The 19,591-nt window shown below is 47.3% G+C and overlaps 1 protein-coding gene across 5 annotated transcripts; it reads left to right on the forward strand.

Moving 5' to 3' along the window:
• Positions 1 to 3,152: 3,152 nt before the first annotated feature.
• Positions 3,153 to 18,722, forward strand: Rab36 (RAB36, member RAS oncogene family). 5 transcript variants are annotated; one of them, XM_048785032.1, is made up of 11 exons: positions 3,153 to 3,430; positions 5,003 to 5,090; positions 6,478 to 6,569; positions 8,590 to 8,655; positions 9,522 to 9,623; positions 12,193 to 12,257; positions 13,813 to 13,864; positions 14,802 to 14,883; positions 15,271 to 15,361; positions 16,717 to 16,836; positions 17,268 to 18,722. In XM_048785032.1, exons 2-11 carry the CDS (start codon positions 5,022 to 5,024, stop codon positions 17,330 to 17,332), a joined length of 804 nt encoding a protein of 267 aa, XP_048640989.1. In that variant the 5' UTR covers positions 3,153 to 3,430; positions 5,003 to 5,021; the 3' UTR covers positions 17,333 to 18,722. The 5 variants fall into 5 exon arrangements, with proteins under 5 accessions (XP_048640989.1, XP_048640990.1, XP_048640988.1 ...); XM_048785033.1 differs by having other exon boundaries at positions 5,010 to 5,090; XM_048785030.1 differs by lacking the exon at positions 3,153 to 3,430 and having other exon boundaries at positions 4,313 to 5,090.
• Positions 18,723 to 19,591: the final 869 nt, after the last annotated feature.

Below are 19,591 nucleotides of genomic sequence, written 5' to 3' on the forward strand. Positions count from 1 at the left end.
GGAGCAGGCGCGAACGGCTGCACTGATGTCCTACTCCAAGTGGGAGCAACAATGTTTGACAGGTTTACTAAGGGGAACAAAAGTGACCCCCCAGCTTTCTTCAGGGTACAGAACTGAAAGGAAGTGACTAATGTATGCCTTTCTCAGTACTAGGCACTTTCTTTTTCTTTTTTCGTACTGGGATTGAATCCAGAAACGCTTTACCACTGAGCCACGACCCAAACCTTTTTATTTTTCTTTTGAAACAGGGTCTCACTAAGTTGCTTGAACTTAGAATCTTCCTGCGTCAACCTCCAAAGTCGCTGCGAATACAGGCCTGCACTATCATGCCCAACATTTTCCATGCTTTTGATCATCAGAGTAAAGCCATGAGGTGGTTAACATTATGCAGGTTAGGGATAGGAATCTCAGGTTCAGTAGCTTTCCCCAAGTAGCTGGGATTATAGATATCATTACCATGACTGGCTCCCTCCCAAAGCCTGTATTGCCTGTAACTCTAATGACCTCTTTGTCCTTCAAGAGGCAAATTGGTGGACACTTTCTCTAGGAACCTTTTTTTCCTCTACAAATCCAAATTACTAAGATATTTCATATCTCATACCTTAATCACCCCCACTGTCACACTCCCTCCAGGTGCTGGGGATCAAACACAGAGCCCTGGGTAAGCAAAGGAAGTGCTCTACCACTGAATTTTACCCCTAGCCCTCTATTTATTTCTGATTCCCCTAGAGATATACAACTTCTCTGTGGAAAGAAACCACATCAATTCTGTTTCCTTGCCTCCCCAGGGCCAGGCACATCCCATGAGATGTCCAGTAAGAATAGAAAAAAACTAAGTGGTTAATGGATTTGAATGGAACTTTACAATCTAAAAGCACTTTCACAGAACCTGGGTTTAGGAGGCTGAGGCAGGAGGATCACAAGTTCTAGACCAGCCTCAGCAACTAACAGATCACTATCTCATGTGATCTTCATAAGAAACCCTTGAAGGGCTGGGGATGTGGCTCAAGCGGTAGCGCGCTCGCCTGGCATGCGTGCGGCCCGGGGTTCGATCCTCAGCACCACATACAAACAAAGATGTTGTGTCTGCCGATAACTAAAAAATAAATATTAAAAATTCTCTCTCTCTCTCTCTCTCTCTCTCTCTCTCTCCCCCCCTCTCTCTTTAAAAAAAAAAAAAAGAAATCATACATGACGCTGTACCTGAACTATTTGGGGACTTCATGATATTTTATATGTCATTGCTTGCTTTATAACTACTAATGAATAAATTATAAACAGAGAGCTCTAATTTGTTTCATTATGATCTTTGTAAGAGCAAACTAAACCAATAAGATAAAGGAAATTATTCTAAAATTGTTGAAATTATTTTCACATTTCCATCTGAGGTAGGAAATCCAATATGGTGAATAAACTGAGCATTGCGGATGCGTTCAGTTCTTTAAAGGAATATATAATAATGANATAAATCATTAATAACTTTGATAAATATTTAAAACATTTATTACAGAGTAATGCATGTTCGTTGTGGAAAAAATTAGAAAATATAGCAAGCTAAAAATCAAATCTTCACAGTCTCATCACTGAGCATTCATCACTAAAGTTATACATTCACCTTAATGTATATGCTTTCCAATCTTCTCTGTGCTCCTATATGCATGTATGTTTTTTACCAAAATAAGGTTTTTATTTTTTTATCCTGCTTTTAAAGTTAACAGTTTTCAGCCTTTCAATAAACTTTCATTTCTTACAAAAAAAAAAAATAGGGCTGGGAATGTGGCTCAGTGGTCAAGTATGCCTGAGTTCAATCCCTGATACACCCTGCCCCCCAAAAAATGAAATTGTCTCAAACTCCCTCCTTGAAATTTCATCAAGAAAGGAAAACTAGTCATCAGAGAAGGCTAAAGTCAGTTTGGCTCTGCTCACTTACTGCTAACCTTTGGATGAATTTGATTCCAACCAACCCAAAAGAGAAATGAAGCATCCTAAAAGTACATAAAATAATGAAAATCAACCTGGTTTTGCACCCAAAATGATAAAAGTCATACATTTAAAATAAAGATTAATTTTAAAACATAAATTTTTAAAAGGAGAACGTTCTAATTGTTTTAGGAAAGTGCTATGAAGAGCACTCACTGGGCTGGGAGTCAAGAAATCTGGGTTTCAATTCTAATTCTAACTCACTAGGTTTGAATCCTTTCATATGAATAAGAGTCTTAGTTTCCTTGTCTGTGTAAAAAGGAGCTGAATTAAATAGGTTCTCAAAACTGGAAAACCAGGACCTCTTTGAATCTAGTTACATGGTTTTATGAAAGGGCCTCTGGAGGATCTGGTGTTGTAGCTAAGTGGTAGAGCACTTGCCTAGCATGTGTGAAGCATTGGGATCAATTCTCAGCACCACATATATAGAAATAAAGTAAAGATCCATTGACAACTAAAAAATAAAAATAAGATTTTTAAAGGGCCTCTGGAGACCATGTAGTTCTCTACACACAACCTCACTTTCCAAACAAACCAGCTCAGGGGAGTTCAGTAACTTTAGTCAACTTTTCCTTATTTTTTTCTTTTTGTAGTGGGGATTGAACCCAGGGGTAGTTTACCATTGAACAACACCCGCAGCTCTTTTTATATTTATTTTTGAGACAGGCCTCATTAAGTTGCTTAAAGACTCTGTTGAGGCTGACCCCAAACCTGCAATCCTCCTGCCTCAGCCTCTGAGTCGCTGGGATGAGAGGCGTGCACCACTGCGCCCGGCTCCAATCAGCTTTTAAAAACCCATTTATCAAGGAAATTCATTTTGTAGCATGAGCTCTGGAAGCCAGACATGCATGTGATTTTCAGACAGCGTCGGATTCAGAACTATACAGTTAGGTCAGAAGATGGCAGACATCAGGCAACAACCATCAGGGTGCTTGAACTCCGAACAAATCCCATAATACAGCAAGAGTTCTAATCCCATGAATCCCATGATTACTACTACTCCTCCCTGTTGAGATGATTGCCAGAGGGGGCAGCGCGCGCAAACCTCTTTCTGAAGTCAATCCCAATCCAGGCCTCCTCCCCATAGAGCTCCGGCTCCACCCACTGGACTCCCTGGTCCCGCCCATCGCCCGCCTATCCTGTTTCCGCCCTGGTTGCCTTGGTGATCTCTGACGCTTAGGCGGCGTCCGGAAGTCTTTTCTCGGCTGACTGGCCCAGACCCCGGGAGACTCTTGTTGCTATGGTGATCGCCCGTTCTGCCTGTGAGCGGGACTCTTTCCAATATCAGCTCCGCCCAGACCCCACCCCCGACGTCCGGGATTCGTCAGACGCTCGCCAACCTCGCGTTGCCCCTGTTGCTGTGGTGATCACGGCGGGGGGNGGGGGCGGGGGGGGGCGCGCGCTGCGCTACCAGGCCGCGCCGACCTCCGAACCTTCGCAGGCTCTGTAGGTAAGCCGGCTCTCCTCCGTCTCGGTGCGGGCACGTTCCAGAGGCTAGGGTCGCAAGGTCTCAGGGTTCCCCCCGCCTGCTTCCTACTCCCAGAACTTATACGCGGTCTGCCAGCCTTTGGCCTGGGGCCAGGCCCATTCTGGTCCTGAAGGGGAGCGCGGTTAAATGAAGAACAACAGACTGACCTTGGTCAGGGCCACCCTACAGAGAAGAGGGAGCCCCGGACCGGAAAATGATGTGGAGGGCGTTGAGTAGGCTTTGAGGGACCAGACTCTGGATGGGATGAGGACTTTCTGGAAAAAGGCCTGAAACATAAAAATCCCCAGACCAGTCAGCCTTCATCCTTTTAAGACTGGGAGCAGGGGACTCTCCCTACTCTGCTTTCATTACCTGAGCTGTGATCCTCATCCTGGCTTTTGTGCAATGCCTCACCCCAGAGAGTTAAGCTCAGCGAAAGAGCCTCTCCTGCTTAGACACCTGTCAAGAAGAGACCCATGTTTTCTGATTCCCAGGCAGAGTCCAGCAGGCCTGAGTCCCTCACACTGTGCTGCCTGCAGATTGAAAGAGATGCCCTGACTTCTTATGCCCCATTGGCCTTTTCCCCATATTCCTTACAGAAGGTGGTTTAGATCTGGTTTTAAAACTGATGAAAAGTTAGGCAGAAACTCCTAGGTATACATCTTTGATGATTTGCATGACTCCCTAATTCTTGTCAAGATGAAAATTACAAATTTAAAGTTTTGGTTCTTTTTCTTTTTCTTTTTGAAAACCCAGGAGGGCTCAACCACTGAGTCGCAATCCCAAGCCCTTTTTATTTTTATTTCTTTAAATTTTGAAACAGGGTCCTACTAAGTTTCTTAGGGCTTTGCTAAATTGTTGAGGCTGCTTTTGAACTTGGGATCCTCCTGTCTCAGCCTCCCCAGTTCCTGGGATTATAGTCATGCACCATTGCACCCAGCCAGATTTAAAGATCTTAATTGGTGTTATTTGCAAATGATCCTAGAATCCAGCAACACATCTTTCTATAAAATAGAATGAGTGTTCTGATGAGCTAAGCAGGAGAAGTTGTTTGTTTGTTTCCCCTCTTTTTGTTTTGAGACAGTTTCTCCATGTTGCCCAGGCTGGTTTCAAACTTCTGAGCTCAAATAATCGTCCCACTTTAGCCTCCAGGCTGGTACTAGAGGCCTGTACCACCATAGCCAGTGGATTAGAGGTTAGTTTAATAGGCAGAAAAGTACTGAAGAAAGCAGAAACAGGACAAAAAACAGATTAGTTTCAAGTTACCAAGGTTAAAATGGAGGGACTTCCATATCATCCTGACTCAGGTAAACTGGGCCCCTTTGGATTAATTGCTATGAATCTCATGGTGATTTTGTTGTTGTTGTTGTTGTTTGCTTTTTTGTTTTGTTTTTGACAACTGATTGTTTCAGAGTTCAGTTTGATCACGTGGCACCTAACACAAGTGACTACATTCTGGTTTGGTCTGATCTGCTGAGGCCTAGTGCAAGGAGGCTAATCCAAAATGATGGGCTCCTATAAATTTTATTTAACACTCTCTTTCCTCTGTTTGAGTCCACAGGACTCTGAAAGAATGAGGTCTTCTCTGATGCCTTTGGGGCCCCCTGTGAGCCGGGACCGCATCATCACCAACTTTCCTAAGGTAGAGAGTCATTAGGCCAGTGCTTTTTGTCTACATTGCTCTCCTGACCCTGAGGCCATGCCCAGATTTCCTCAACTTACCGTCACCCCCAGAAATCAAGCAGGTGAATCCAGGAGATCTTTCTTCTTGAGCAGCTGGAAAACTGAGTATTGACTTGCCCAAGGCAGACTAGTGGTGACAGGGAGCTGCAGTGTGGCTGAAGGTTATAAATCAGACAGTTCTAGGTGTGAATGCTGATTTCTTCATTAAATGTGTGACCATAGGCAAGTTACACAATTTGGAGCCACTGTTACATAAGGATGAACATCTCATGTTGGAATGGTTGTTGTTGTTCTCATTATTGTTACTGTTACCAAAATAGCATTCCAGTAACTGGGGGTGTCACTCAGTGGTAGAGCACTTGCATAGCATGTGTGAGGCCCTGGATTCAATCCATCATACCACCAGAGAGAGAGAGAGAGAGAGAGAGAGAGAGAGAGAGAAAAACAGTGTCTGTGTTTGTTAATACATGACAGAAAATATTTCTGGAAGATTAAAACTCTGCCATCAGTTGATCGGTGTTTGAGTGTGGCTTGGTACAAGCCACCAAATGGCCTTTTGTATATTTTGGAATCTGTGCCAACCTATAGGCTCTGGGTGTTTGGGGTCTGCAGCTATTCCTTCTCCCGCCTTATTCACCTTCCCCAATAAGTTTGTTCTCCACACACTCACAGACCTTGGACAGTTCTGCTGGGTTTTCCATTGCAACAAAGCTTGGGCCATTGCTTCCTCTATGGAGCTTGACAGTGGTAACTAGGGATGGTGGAGACTGGTATTTCATGAACTGAAAGGAAGGGAAATATGATTGGCACAAAACAGTCCAAGTTTCATGGGTGGAAGTACATATTGATCAAGACAATGAGGCTCAGAGAGGTAGAGAAGTTTGCATGACATCACACAGCCCGGAGTGGCAGAGCAGGGATTCAACCCAGCTACTTCTGGTTCCAGAATGCTCCACCCTAGGGAGGCAGCCTGGGGCATCTGTTCTCCTTCTGCCTACAGTAGTTAGGATCATAGGCCATTGCTGGCCAAGCCTATCCTGTACCTCAGGGCCACAGCACTTCAAACCTGAGGAATTCCCAGTCAGGTTGTATTGGGTCCACATAGTGCTACCCTTTACTCTGTGCCTCAGTTACCCTGTCTCTAAAATCGGCTCACTAAAATTGGCTACTTTGCAGCCTATGATATGACAGGAAATAGGGAAAGCCAATGAGGCTGCCAGGCTCAAGGCTCAGGGGGAGCACTGGGAAGTAGGTAAACCCACAATGCCCAGCTCAGGTGACAGGGCTGTTGTAGCTTTGCAGGATGGTGTGCCTGTCTGTGTATTTGTCTGTTTGTCTCTTTGTAGTGGTACACACCTGATGCCTGCCTGCAGCTCAAGGAGCACTTCCACGGGCAAGTCAGCGCAGCCTGCCAGCGCAGGAACACGGGGACTGTTGGGTGAGCCTGTGGGATGTGAGATGTTGGGAGAGATGACCAGAAGGAACAAATGCAAGTATGAATTTAAAAATGAACAAAGAAAACACATGGACTAGACTGACACAGTCCAGTACTGGATTTCTTGTCTGGCTTTACTTGACACACATTGCCATTTCCTTTTCTCGGAATCTCATGCAGGTGATTTTTCATCCTGAGGTCTCAACACAGGTTCATTTCCACTGTCTATAACATCTTTCTTTCTTCCTTCCTTCCTTCCTTCCTTCCTTCCTTCCTTCCTTTCTACTGGGGATTAATCCCAGGGGCTCTTAACCACTATGCCACATCTCCAGCCCTTTTTATTTTTTGAGACACAGTCTTGCTAAGTTGCTTAGCGATTCGCTGAGTTTCTGAGGCTGGTATTGAGCTTGTGATCCTCTTGCCTCAGCCTCCTGAGCCACTGGGATTACAGGTATGCACCCCGTACCTGGCTGAAACATCTTTCTTACTCTTGTTGCCTCCCCTTCCTCTTTGGTTTTCTGTGACAGTTCCTTTGGAAGCCTAATCTGATCCTCTGCTCCCACTGTCCCTCATCCTAAGCCGCTGAGTGGGGTGCCCTTCCTGTGAATTCTTGAAGCCCAAGAACTTATCTAAGGGCTGTTTTGCCTGTTTGTATTCCTCACTAGAGCTATCCCACAAGGGCCAGGGATATGCCTCTTATGTTCCTATCTCAATAGTACTTATCACTACTGGCACAGGATTTTGCAGTTGTTCTTTCTTTTAAATAACAGGTATAGGGGCCTGCTCACAGTCTGCTCAGGGAGTTGGCTGTGCTCACAGATATAGTGAGGCCAAAAGAGAGCCCAGCTCAGAGTTCCCCAGAATTGCACAAAGGGAGTGAAAGTTCAAGTCAGAATGGTCAAAGGGGCCATGCCATGCTCATGGGGTGAGAGTCATGTTCTGAATCCCTGACCCCTCATGACCACACCAGAGGTAGGGAGAAAAAGGTACTGAGGGTACCTGCCATAATACTGGTAATATCTTTACTTCTCAGTTTGAATAATGGAGTCAGGGTCAGCCTATTCCAGAAGAAGAGGGCTTCCTGGAAGCAGGGTAGACACAGTCCCTACCCTCACCAGATATGGTAAATTGAATTGTAGGTCAGGTCACCAGGTAACACAGAGGTGCTCTCTTGCAGTCTACAAGCATGGGAAGTGCCTATTTGATGTTTCCCTGGGTTGGTTGCTTCAGCCATTGATATCCTTTAGAATGAGCTACAGAAAGAAAGTGTTGTCAACAGTCCCAAATATGCTGCTTCCCAGATTACAGGACATATACACATATATAGTAAGGGTGTGGCTGCTCTCAATAAGCAGTGTCCCTAAGGAGCCCAACAACTTCATAGCAAATTTGCCTCAAGCCACAGCTCAGATGTGCACACCCTGAGTTCTCTTCATGGCATACCTCTTGGCCTGTTTGAGTCTTGCACACATCTCCAGGTGAGTAGGTGACAGTGGTTCCTGGTCAGGGATTATCTGCTTATAGTGAGCTTAGTCCATGTAGGTATACATTCCCAGAGGGTACATAGCAGGAAACAGAAGCTGCAACCCACCCCTTGTGTCGGTGTCTCCCCACTCTTGGGTCCCATGTCTGTATCCTCAGTGTGGCACCCTGCCATCCCCAAATTAGAGGTACCCATCATTCTTGGTTACCATAGCCCCACTTGTACTCCCACCTCTGCCCCCTTAGCCTATGACTCAGCCTCTCCTCATGCCCATTTCTAATTCTCAAGACAGTGATTTTGGCTAAGAGGGGTCAAGGGTACATCCCCAGGGTAAGCAGAGTTTCCAAAACAAATGTAGGCTTTCCCACTCTTCCCTTTGAAGATCAGGGAGGGAGAACAAAAGGCTCGGCAGTGTGGCCCATGCTAAATTCAGAATTGAGGGGTGACTCACTGCAAAGAACTCAGGGAAGGAAAGAGGTGTGTGTGCTGAAGACACTCTTGAAACCATGCTCAAGGGTGACACAGACATATTTCTCCCAGGCTCAAACTCTCCAAGGTGGTGGTTGTTGGTGACCTCTATGTGGGAAAGACCAGTCTCATCCACAGGTAAGGCCATGTCATCTCCTTCCTACCCAGTCAGGTTGACCACACTTCCCAGCATCAGGTTGTTACCTTTTATTTGGGAGGTCCACATTATCACAGTGGGGACTGTGTGGCTGCTGAGAACTAGCCTCAGTCTGGTGGGAGCCAGGTGGGGAAGGGGCAAGAAACTGGGGAGATGATGAGGTTGACAGACAGTAGGGCAATCCAGGAGCCTGGGATTATTCACACTGTTAGGACCCTGGGCTAACCCTTTCACTGCCGTCCCTGAGAATAAACCCTTAGTTTCTCTCACTGTTCTAATTTACAGTGTTTGCCTTTGAGGCTGCCATAGCCCCTCTTCCCCTACCTTGTTCTTATTGGCTGCTCTGTTGCCACAGTTTAAATAATTGTCCTCATGTGTTAAAAGCTTGCTCCCCCACCTATGGTACTACTGGAAGGTGGTAGAATATTTAAGGGTCTCTAGATTATTGGGAGCATGGCCTTAGTGGGGATAATGGGACCCCCACCCCTTCTTCCTTCTCTCTTTCCCTTCCCAGCCATGAGGCGAGTGGTTTTGCTCCACCACATGCTGCTGCCATGATATGCTGCCTTGCCACAGGCCCAAACAGAGGGGCTGATATCATGAACTGAAAGCTCTAAAACTGTGAGCCCAAATGAACCTTTCCCTTAAGTTGATTATTTCAGGTGGTTGTTTAGTGACAGAGAGCTAACACACTTGTTTGTCTGCAACCTCTGCAGATGGTCCTTTCTTTATCAGTTCCCATCATTGTACTTTATTTGCCTCCAGACGTAGTGTCACTATCAAGAGCAAAGCTTCCATGCCCATTTCTGTGAAGATACTTCTCTGATAGCTTTATTGCCTCCAACAGGTTTTGCAAGAATGTTTTTGACCGAGACTACAAGGCTACCATTGGGGTAGACTTTGAAATTGAACGCTTTGAGATTGCTGGGATTCCCTACAGCCTCCAGATGTAAGTTGCTGTTGTGGGTGCTGATTCTCACATGACTTATGTGTGGACTTTCAGGAGGTGCCTGGGGAAAATGTTGGCCAGCTCGTTCTCATTTGTACCCCATGGTGCTCAGCAAGGACCCATCTGGACAAGCAGAGCCTGGAGTGGTTGAGAGAAATCGGGTTTTACAGCTCCCTGAGTTCCCAGATCCTCCCTCAGTCCCAGGAGTTGTTCTGTGTTGGTGATCAGATCTGGGGAAGGTCTTCACAGCCTGACTTTCCCACCCATCTCCAACCTCCCCTGATTGCCTTCTGCTCTTGCTAAGTCTGGTCCTGCTCCTAGACTCTAGCAAGCCCTTCCCCAATCTGGACCTCCTGTGATTCCACAGAAAGTAAGGTAGCATTGATAAGCCTCTGTATGCAGCAATAAAATGGGACCAAATCCTGTCCCTGTGTGCAGGCTTGGACAAAGAGGGTTCTGGCAGAGGCTACACTGTCCACACCTCTCTCTCAGGTCTGATGTGCTCATCTTCCTCCTCATACATTTCCCTCAAGTAACTTCTGCTCCCCCTGCTACTCTTTCCTTCTATTTCTGTCTGTCTCCTTTCCTGCCTAACCCCATGCCTCTGCTTCTCTGTGGCCTACTAGTTTCAACTCCTCCCTTTACTTTCTCTCACAACAGCCCAGGGTCTACCTTGGCCCAAAGTGGTACATTCTCTGGACCTTGCCTTTCACTCCTCTGGCACCTGAAAGATGCCACAGACCTTGTTCAGGCTCCAGGCCCCCGCAGTATCCTGAGCAGCCCCTCTCTCTTCCCTGCTCTCCTGCATGATGGCCACTGTTTTCTTCTTGCCCGTTGGCATTAACCAGGCCTGTCGTGGTCCCCTTCCCTTTCTTCATCCCCCAATCCTCTGTGCCCTCTCTAGGCTAGACCTGCAGATCCTGTGAATGTCAGCTCCCAGCTTATTGAGGCAGTGTCCTAGTGCTATCCTAGAGCCAGATGATATCACATCTTGTCCAAGGGACAGTACAGAGTCAATCCAGAGCAAAAGAGGCTGTGAAAATCAGGGCAGTAAGACTGAGGGATCTAAAAAGGTGAGAAGGACAAAGAGCCAGGTGTCCCACATGGAGCCATGCAGAGAGGGACTAGTGGCTGGTTTCTCATTATAGCAACAGGCTATATCTAATTAAAGTTGCCAGAACAAAACAGCGTTACTGTCCTACTGCAGCCTCTCTTACATTGAGGTTGTTACCAGCCACCCAGCTGGCCCTATCTCTAAGTCCAACCCCAACTCCCCAACCAGAATCTTCTCCAGAAATGAAAGAAGATAGCCAAAAAGTCTGCATCGTGCTGGATCACTTGAAAAAAACTTTTAGATCATTGATGTCATGTCTGTGGTTTATTTTACTTTTCAATTCACTGAGAAAAGTTAAATTTTGATAAGTTGGCTTTAAAAAGGTATTGGGAGCTGGGTATGGTAGCATATGCCTGTAATTCCAGTGGCTCAGGAAGCTGAAGCAGGAGGATCACAAGTACAAATACAGCCTCAGCAATTTAGTGAGACCCTGTCTCATAAGGAAATATAAAAAGGGACTGGGGATGAGGCTCATTGGTTAAGTGTCCCTGGGATCAATCACTAGTACAAAAAAAAAAAAAAAAAAAAATGGATTCAGTGTTGAATTTCAGGCTTATCCCTGCATATTGACCACCTGCCTTGTTCTAAACCAGGGCAAATAGATCTCAGCATATGCCTCCCGAACTTCTATATCATGCCTATGGTAAATAGCATTAATTTATTGTGGCTCAGCTTCTAAGTCCATTTCAATGTGTTACTTTAAAGAGCCAGAGGGATAATTGATCAGAGTTACCCAGGGGATACAAATCACATCCCTGTTAGACATACCTGGTAACTATAGTCTGGAAGGTGAGGCAGTGCCCCAGTCACACATGAGCAAGTGGCAGAGGGCCATGGCTGAAGGCCTGGCCTGGAACCCAGCACCATTCACAGGGAGTAAGCCACACCACACTATAGAGCATATGTTCCTTTTTTTTCTAAATTAATTAATTTATTTTATTTGTTCTTTTTGACATATTATTACATATATGGAGTACAACTTATTCTAATTAGGATCCCATTCTTGTGGTTGTACATTATGTGGAGTTACACTAGTCATGTATTCATATGTAAACATAGGAAAGTTATGTCTGATTCATTCTACTGTCTTTCCTATTCCCAGCCCCCCTCCCTTCCCTTCATTCCTCTTTATCTAATCCAATGACATATGTTCCTTTTGAATGTCACAATCAGAAGAGACTGAGCTGTAACTCCATTCATCTGGGCAGTGGAACTGCTAAGGCCATGCTCTCCCCAGTAGCACTGTGAATCCGGTGAGAATTCTTCGCTGGAGGGATCATCAGGATCTGGTGGCAGGGATAGTTGGCTCATATAAGCCCTTTCTGTAGCCCACACTGTTGACACAACTGGTGCAGGTCCTTGGGTCTCCCTCCATGATACTACTGGCCTGGAGGGTCAGATTACTATAATTGCTTAACCTGCTACCATTTTCCTTTCTCTTTCCTCACTGCACAGCTGGGACACAGCCGGACAGGAGAAGTTCAAGTGCATTGCATCTGCCTATTACCGAGGTGCCCAGGGTAAGTAATGTTACAAGGGTGGAGCCCTCAGCCATGTGCAGCATGGGGCTCCCTGCTGTGCTTAATAGCAGGAAACCTAGGTTCTTTGCACAGGCCACTGAGAAAACACTCCAGCCAGTGCTTGGGAGTGAGGAAGCTGCCTTCAAGGCAGGGCCTTGGCTAGCTTTGGCAATGATGCTTGTTTTAGGGAGCCTGTGATGGTGAGTGCTGGCTGTCTCAGTTCCAGTTTTCAGCTCAGGAAAGGATGTTTTTGTCCAGGGGTCCCAGAAAAGAGGGTAGCATCAGACTCTGTGGTAGGTAGAGAGAGAGAGACTTGTCCTGCCTTGTTAGGAGAAGGCTATGCCAAAGAAGAAGAATGAAAGGGAGACCTTGACAGGAATGGAAGGTCCTAAGTAGGGGTCAGCAGCATTGGTAGGGCTCAGCAGAGGCAGCAGCATAAGCTTTTCATGCCAACCTTAGCTTCCCAGGAAAAAGAGAAGTGGATTTCAGTGGGAGGTATAAGAATTGTCAAAAGGATACCAAACCAGACTCAAAGTATAAGTCACAATTAGGCCTACTCAGTAGTGGTGAAAGAATTCAGATGTTTCACTCAGGTTTGAAAGAAGCAAAAACAGAAGCAAATCATAAGCAACTCACCTAGGATTAGAGCTATAGTTTGGCGATGTTGACTGTGGCCTCTAGTAAACTTTACCTCCCAGATCTCTTTTCCTTGAGGGATGCTGCCTCCCTGGGGCTAGAGATGTGAGACACCTGGCACAGCTCTGCAATCAGCAGCTGGGCTGCCATTATCCCCATCATCAATGTCCTCCATTTCTCTATTCCTCTCTGCCTTAGGAGGGCCATCAGCCATCAGCCAAGGTGCAGAGGTATCCTCTGTTCAGCTTGCTCACATCCCAAGGGGTGGGTAGTAGAGAACAGATATTTGCCTGGAATGTCCTCCACGTGGGCTTCCCCTCAGGAACCACCTCAACACCATGGGCCTAAGGGAGTACCAGTGACAAGACGAGCTGACAACAGGGTTGCACATCCCAGTTTTCTGCTCATCTGACTCCCTAGAAGTTGTTTCCATTGAGCTGGTTGTTGCTAATTATCATCATAGCCATAGGTTGAAACTGTGACCAGGCTCTAAACTAATAGTTTTCAAAATAGCTGCCCTTATTTGCCCTCACAGCATCCCTGAGAGCTAGAGGTATCATTCTGACCATTTTACAGATGGGGAAACTGAGGCTCTCAACCATTAAGACTCTTGCCCAGGCTCCCTTCTCCATAAGTGGCAGAGGGTATCTGTTGCCAAGGCCACATGCTCCTGTCTCCTCATCCTACCTCCTTGGATTCCTCCCTGAGACTGTGCTGCTGGGTATAGGTAGCAGGAGGGCAGATCCTAGAGGGAAGCCATAGGGAATTTCCTCCCCAGCCTCTACTTTGGGGTTCAGAGCCAGAAGCTATGTTGGCAGTTCCTTGGGTTCTGTAGATGTGTCTGAGGGGAGCCCCTTTTTCATACTTTGTTGGCTTCACTTGTTACTGATTGGCTATTGGCTTTTCCCTATGTGTCTAGTGATCATCACAGCCTTTGACCTCACTGATGTACAGACTCTGGAGCATACCAGGCAAGTAATCCTGGACTCTGTGAATCCTTCAGGCCACCTAAGTTCAGGAACCTGCCTAGAAGAACTCCCTAAACCTGGCCACTAGGGACCCCCAAAATGGATTTAAGTGACCAGGCTCATTTGTCAGAACCAATTGCCCATAGGCCACCTACTGTTCAGTTGCCTTTTTATCCCTCAAGATCTGTCCTCATCTGCTACTCAGGGGTATATAACCAATGCAATTGCACCACAGCTCTTGCTCCAAAAGACCCACATTTGCTTTAATACCCTGCTGTCAGGCTGGAGATGTGACTCAGTGGGAGAGCACTTGACTAACATGCATGAGACCCTGAGTTCAGTCCCAACACCCCACTCCCCCAAAAATGCTCTGCCACTCTGCTATCACATCTTGAGTGTTCTAATCATTTCTGAATGAGGAGTCCTCTCTGTTCCCTTTTCCCTAGGCCCTGATAATTTCAGAGCCAGCCCTGTCTTGAAGGAACATGAATTTGGTACTTGTTGTCTTAGAAGAAACATGGGCAATGTCACCAATTCCAGGAGGCCATCCTGCATCTGCCAGGAACTAAAGCCCCCTCACCTTTCATTTGTCTGGAGGCATTCACATCCAAAAACCTCCAAAGCATGTGAGGGAGGCAGGAATGCATTCCAGTTGATAAAGTGCAGGACCCACCCAAGGTCTCAGAGGATGAGGATGGGCTCTTCATCTCCCTGTGACTAGTGCTTTTGTATTGCCAATCCCCTCTGGTCCTACAAAAGTCTTTCTGTCTATAGGACCAGCATCCCCACTAAGCCAGTGTGGGCCAAAGCACCCTCCCTGAACCTTCCATCTTAGTGCTTCCAGTCCTGGGGAGGAGTCAAGTCTTGACCTTGTCCTCTGGTCCTCAAGACATGAATGGGTGGGTGGCATCTCAGGCTGTCTTCCCTCTGTGCATTCCAGGCAGTGGCTGGAGGATGCACTAAGGGAGAATGAGGCAGGCTCCTGCTTCATCTTCCTCGTGGGAACCAAAAAGGACCTTCTGGTAAGCAGAGCAGAGCTGGAGGCCTGGGTGGCCCTCAGGAAAATTCCTACACATTCAGCTCAAGTTTGAGGAGTGGGGGTGGCACTGACATAAAAAGCCCTGGAATTCAAAGACTGCAGGCCTTGGAGCTGAAAGTCAGGGGAACTCAAGTTCCCTGTGCTGTTTCCTAAGAGAGGGACAACTGGCACTCATATTTGCCTATTCAGCGTGCTCATACCACTGAGGTGTCATCCCTGGGCAAACAGCATCTCTGCACTGGGGTTGCCTCACCTTCCCTAGGTGACCTGGGGAGGGAGGTGGCACAATGAAAGGGAACTGCTGCCTACCCTTAGGGGCATCCCTATAGAAGGGCCAGGACACTGGGTCAGTGAATACTGCTTCTTCCAGTCAGTAGCAGCATGTGAACAAACTGAACTGGAGGCTGTGCACCTGGCCAATGAGATGCAGGCTGAGTACTGGTCAGTGTCATCCAAGACTGGTGAGTAGGACAAGAGGCCATCATCATGGGGGGAGTGTGGGCTGTTGTGGGGCCAGTTCTGCAGGACTTGCTGTGTCACAGAGATTCTTGCCTTTTCTTTTGCATCTCTGACCATGCTAGTATCACGGCACAGCTGTACTGGTGACTGACAGCAATTTCCATTGCCTGAGAGGAGTCTCTTCCTCTCTGGAAGGACACTGGGAGGCCCCTATCGTGGGTGAGAGGAATAGCAACCTCTGGCCCTTGCCTTACCGGCATGTTTTTCAACACAGCCCCCATGGCTATCCATAGGTGGTCTGACCCTGGCCATGCTGGGTCCCCCAGAACCAGGCAAGATGCCCAACATCTCCTGGCCTTAAATCTCCTTAGCTGAGAAGCAGAGTGATGCCATCCATCTCATTTTATTTTTAATGAAATAACATGATTTACATTATAAAAGCCATATGTATTTATTGAAGAAAAATTAGGAAATCCTCCTCTAAGCAAAGAACAAACTTTGAAAGCAGGTTTCTGGGGAGATTGAATGAAAGAGCATGCAGTGCCTGGCATATAGTAGACTGCAGAGGCTTTCAGGACTTAGGATTTGGGCCCAATAGTCCTTGCCCTGGCCAAGCAGAGACAATGGACATCTGGCCCCAGACTGAGTGAGAGCCAAGGGTAGAAGAACCATCATTGGCCCACCATAAATGCTTGGAAGTACCTGTGCCTGGTGCCCTCTGTTGCATCCCAACAGTGTCCCTTCTGCCCTGTGAAGACCCACCCTCCTTTATCAGGGTAACCTCAGGTTCACTGAGACCTCACTATAGACCAAGCCAGACGGCCCTGTGCTGTTATGTAGGTTGTGAACTGCACAAAGGCAGTGTTCCTATTGGGTGCTGGAGCCTAGTCTGCTTCCTGATGGGCAGTTGCCTCTACCTGGAAGAGTACACACAAAGGCTCCATACTGAGGGCCAGCAGCATGTGGAAAGTTACAGGAGAGCAGTCACAGGTTTGTCCTGAACTCTGCCTGTGCCAGCACCTGGCCCATAGCAGGTGCTCAATAGCAATTGATTAGAAGCGTAGATGCTAGGGAATGAAGGCTTGGAGGTCTGAGGAAGTAGCCTAGGCAGGCAGCTGGGTCAGGGATGGGGGCTGGAGCCAGGTGGGAAGATAGGGCTGAAGCCAGCTGGGGGGCCTTGCCCCCAGCACTGTGAGTTCCCAGATGGGTGGTGGGACTGTGTTCAGGTAGTCACTATTACTGTCAGAGGTACTCAGAAAGGGCCATGTGCTGGCACGAGGGTGGGCTATCCTGGCTTCTATGCTCAAATACATTTGGGGGTCACCTGGGGTCACACAGTTATCTTGTGGGCCCTCAGGAGAGAACGTGAAGGCATTCTTCAGCCGTGTCGCTGCCTTAGCATTTGAGCAGTCAGTACTGCAGGATCTGGAGAAGAGAAATGGCACTCGGCCCCAGGTTGGCGATGGAGACCTCATTCGTACGTACAGCCATGACTAAACATGATTGGGAAGCAGGCTGAAGGCCAAAAATCTATATCCACTCTCCTCCCATCACCCGTTTCCTTAACTTATGGCCCTCCATTGTCTTCTTTGGACCCTCTTCTCTGGGCTGTTGCTCCAGTCTCAGACCTGCAGCCTCCCTAATCCTGCTTTCCAACTCAGACACCTTCTGTGTCATCCTTCCTGACCTCCAGACAGCCTCCTAGGGCTCTGCTTTGGTTCTCCTAGTCTCTGCCTTTGCCCACTCTGTTCCACCACCCAGAGTGCCCCTAGGCCTCTTGCCCCAAGCCTCAAACAATAGGCCTAGGAGATAAAGGTCAGGGTACCCACTGACAGAGTGGGTGTGGCCCCTGCCCAGTGTTGGCTGCAGGATGCTTGAATGATACCAACTTACTTTTCCTCTCTACAGGAATGGAGGGGAGCTCACTGGAGACCCAGGAGAACAAGAGGCCCTCCAGCCTGAGCTGCTGTTAGCTTGGGCAAGCATCAGAGGCCTCCACTCCTTGGGTGCATGGGCAGCAGCTCCTGTGACGATGGAGAGGTGACGCGGAGCTTGAACTCTGCAGTATGTCTCCCCTCTAGGTGTAGAGGGCTTGCATTCCCAAGGATCAGCCGTTTTTCTGGCAGATCAGGAGCCACTGACTGCCAGAGCACTCCACACTGCCTACCAAGGGGCATCATGCCTGACTGTGGGTATTTCAGTGAGCTCCTTAAACGGGCAGTCTCACCTTTAGGGTCATCAGAATGTCATCTGTGGCCTTGAGAAGCCTCAGGGCTACAAGCTCAGGACACTCCTGCATTGTCTTACATCTTTCACCCATGGCCCACATCAGCAGTCAACCCTGGCACTCTTTCCAAAGATCTTAGATGTGGCTTCAGAATCCTTCTCATTACAATGTTCCAGGTGACCAGAATTTGTCAAGGAGAAAACCTACTTGCCATCCTACCAGGGAGTTTTCTATTATCAATGGGACATGAAGTTCCAGACCTTGGAACTCCAGGCTTCACTGTGCACTGTTCCTCTGCCACAGACTTCCGGGTTCCTTGGGCAGCCCTGCTCCTCTCAAAGGCAATGGACAAGAAAGTCTCTCAGGTTCCTCCCTAGTACCTCTGAGATCCCCATGGTCCTGCCCTCCAGGTCATTGGGCAACAATGGACAGAACAAGCTGCTCACACGTCTGGCCCATCTAGAGATGAATTTCCTTTGCCATACTGTGAGATGAAGGACTTCATGGCCACTCCTTGGATAACTCACTTCTTATTCCCTGAACTTTATTCTGCCCTGCTCTGGCACTCATGGTGACCACCATTGCCTTCCTGCCTCTCTCTCTCCCATTGGCCGTATATCTGCAGGACTTTTGTGATCTGACCACTGCTCATCTATAGAGGACTCAAGAGACTCTCCAGAGTCTGGCATGTTTCTGACTCCACCATTTCCTCTTGCAAACCCAGAGTAGGCAGGAACACCCCCAGCTCTCTGCCCAGAGTACTTGCCCTCCTCTGTGCCCCTCCTTTTGCTCCTCCATGGGGTCTTTCCTGACCCTCTTCACTGCTATTAACTTTCCCACCCTCCCCATGCCACTCATCTCTGCCCTCTGCTGGTACATCCAGTATCCCTGTCTGCTGCCTGTAGATGGTGAGCATTTTGTAGGCAGCTGTGCTGGTCAGCACCCTTCTAGTGCCTGGCACACCTCATGTGCCCAGTAAATGTTAATTGACTAATAACAATTACCAAACATCAAAATTATAATGAACAATGGCATATTTTTTCTGTTCATTACCTCATTACCTTTTCCCCAGTTTCTCTCTCTACATATGTATGATATATAAAACATATATATATATAAACACTTCTTTATATAAATTGCATTTGAAAAAATTGTGTGCTTACTGTAAAAAAAAAAAAAGCAAAACAGTACAAAGCATATGAAATACAGACTTAAAGCCCCACCTCAAGTTGGTTCACTCCTGAAATGAGTCTGGATAACAGTTATTACTATTCCTTCTGAGCTATGTTCTCTTGTGTGCAAACCATGTTTGCTGGCTGGTTTGTTGTTTCCCAGCATGACCTTGTGCTGTACTCCCTGTCTGGCAGGTTGCCTTCCTAATGGCCTGCCTGGAGTCCTCTCACTGTAGGTGCACACTGAGCCTCCTGTTCTTTCAGCAGCTAAATTTTCTTTGGTGTAGACAGATCAAAGTTCATTTTATCAGCCCACAATTTGTGTCCATGTTTTAGCTTTAAGCAGTGGTGCTACAGTGACCATCTTGTAGTTAAAGCTTTGCATACTCCAGATTCCCAAAAGCAGTTTTGCTGGGCCCTTCTCTGAACTGTGGCCCTTGACCTGGTCCACTAGATGTATTTTGATGGGAATAGGGGAGCATGCCACATTGGGGGTGCCTTAGGGAAGACCAGGTTTGCTGGGTGCAGCAGAAAGCTTCACAGGATGGGAGTGGATGGCCTAGGTGGGCTGTCTTTCTCCACAGCTTCTTCCTCTGGCCCCTTCAGGCCCCAGTGGGGGAAGGGGCAATATGGTGTCCTACTGTTACCAACTCCTGAGCTAGAAGCATAATGTCTCTTGTATACCCACACTTCCATAAATGGTCCTTTATTTAACTGACCTTGTGTTTCCTACTCTGGTGTGCCAGCTGGTTTCTGTGGACCCTGAATGACAGTAATGGTCTCTCCAATTTCAATATTTGGCCTGGGAGGATGGGAGACTAAGTTCCCCAGGG

This window comes from Marmota marmota, unplaced genomic scaffold (genome assembly GCF_001458135.2).
Source record: "Marmota marmota marmota unplaced genomic scaffold, marMar, whole genome shotgun sequence".
NCBI classification, from domain to species: Eukaryota; Metazoa; Chordata; class Mammalia; order Rodentia; family Sciuridae; genus Marmota; species Marmota marmota.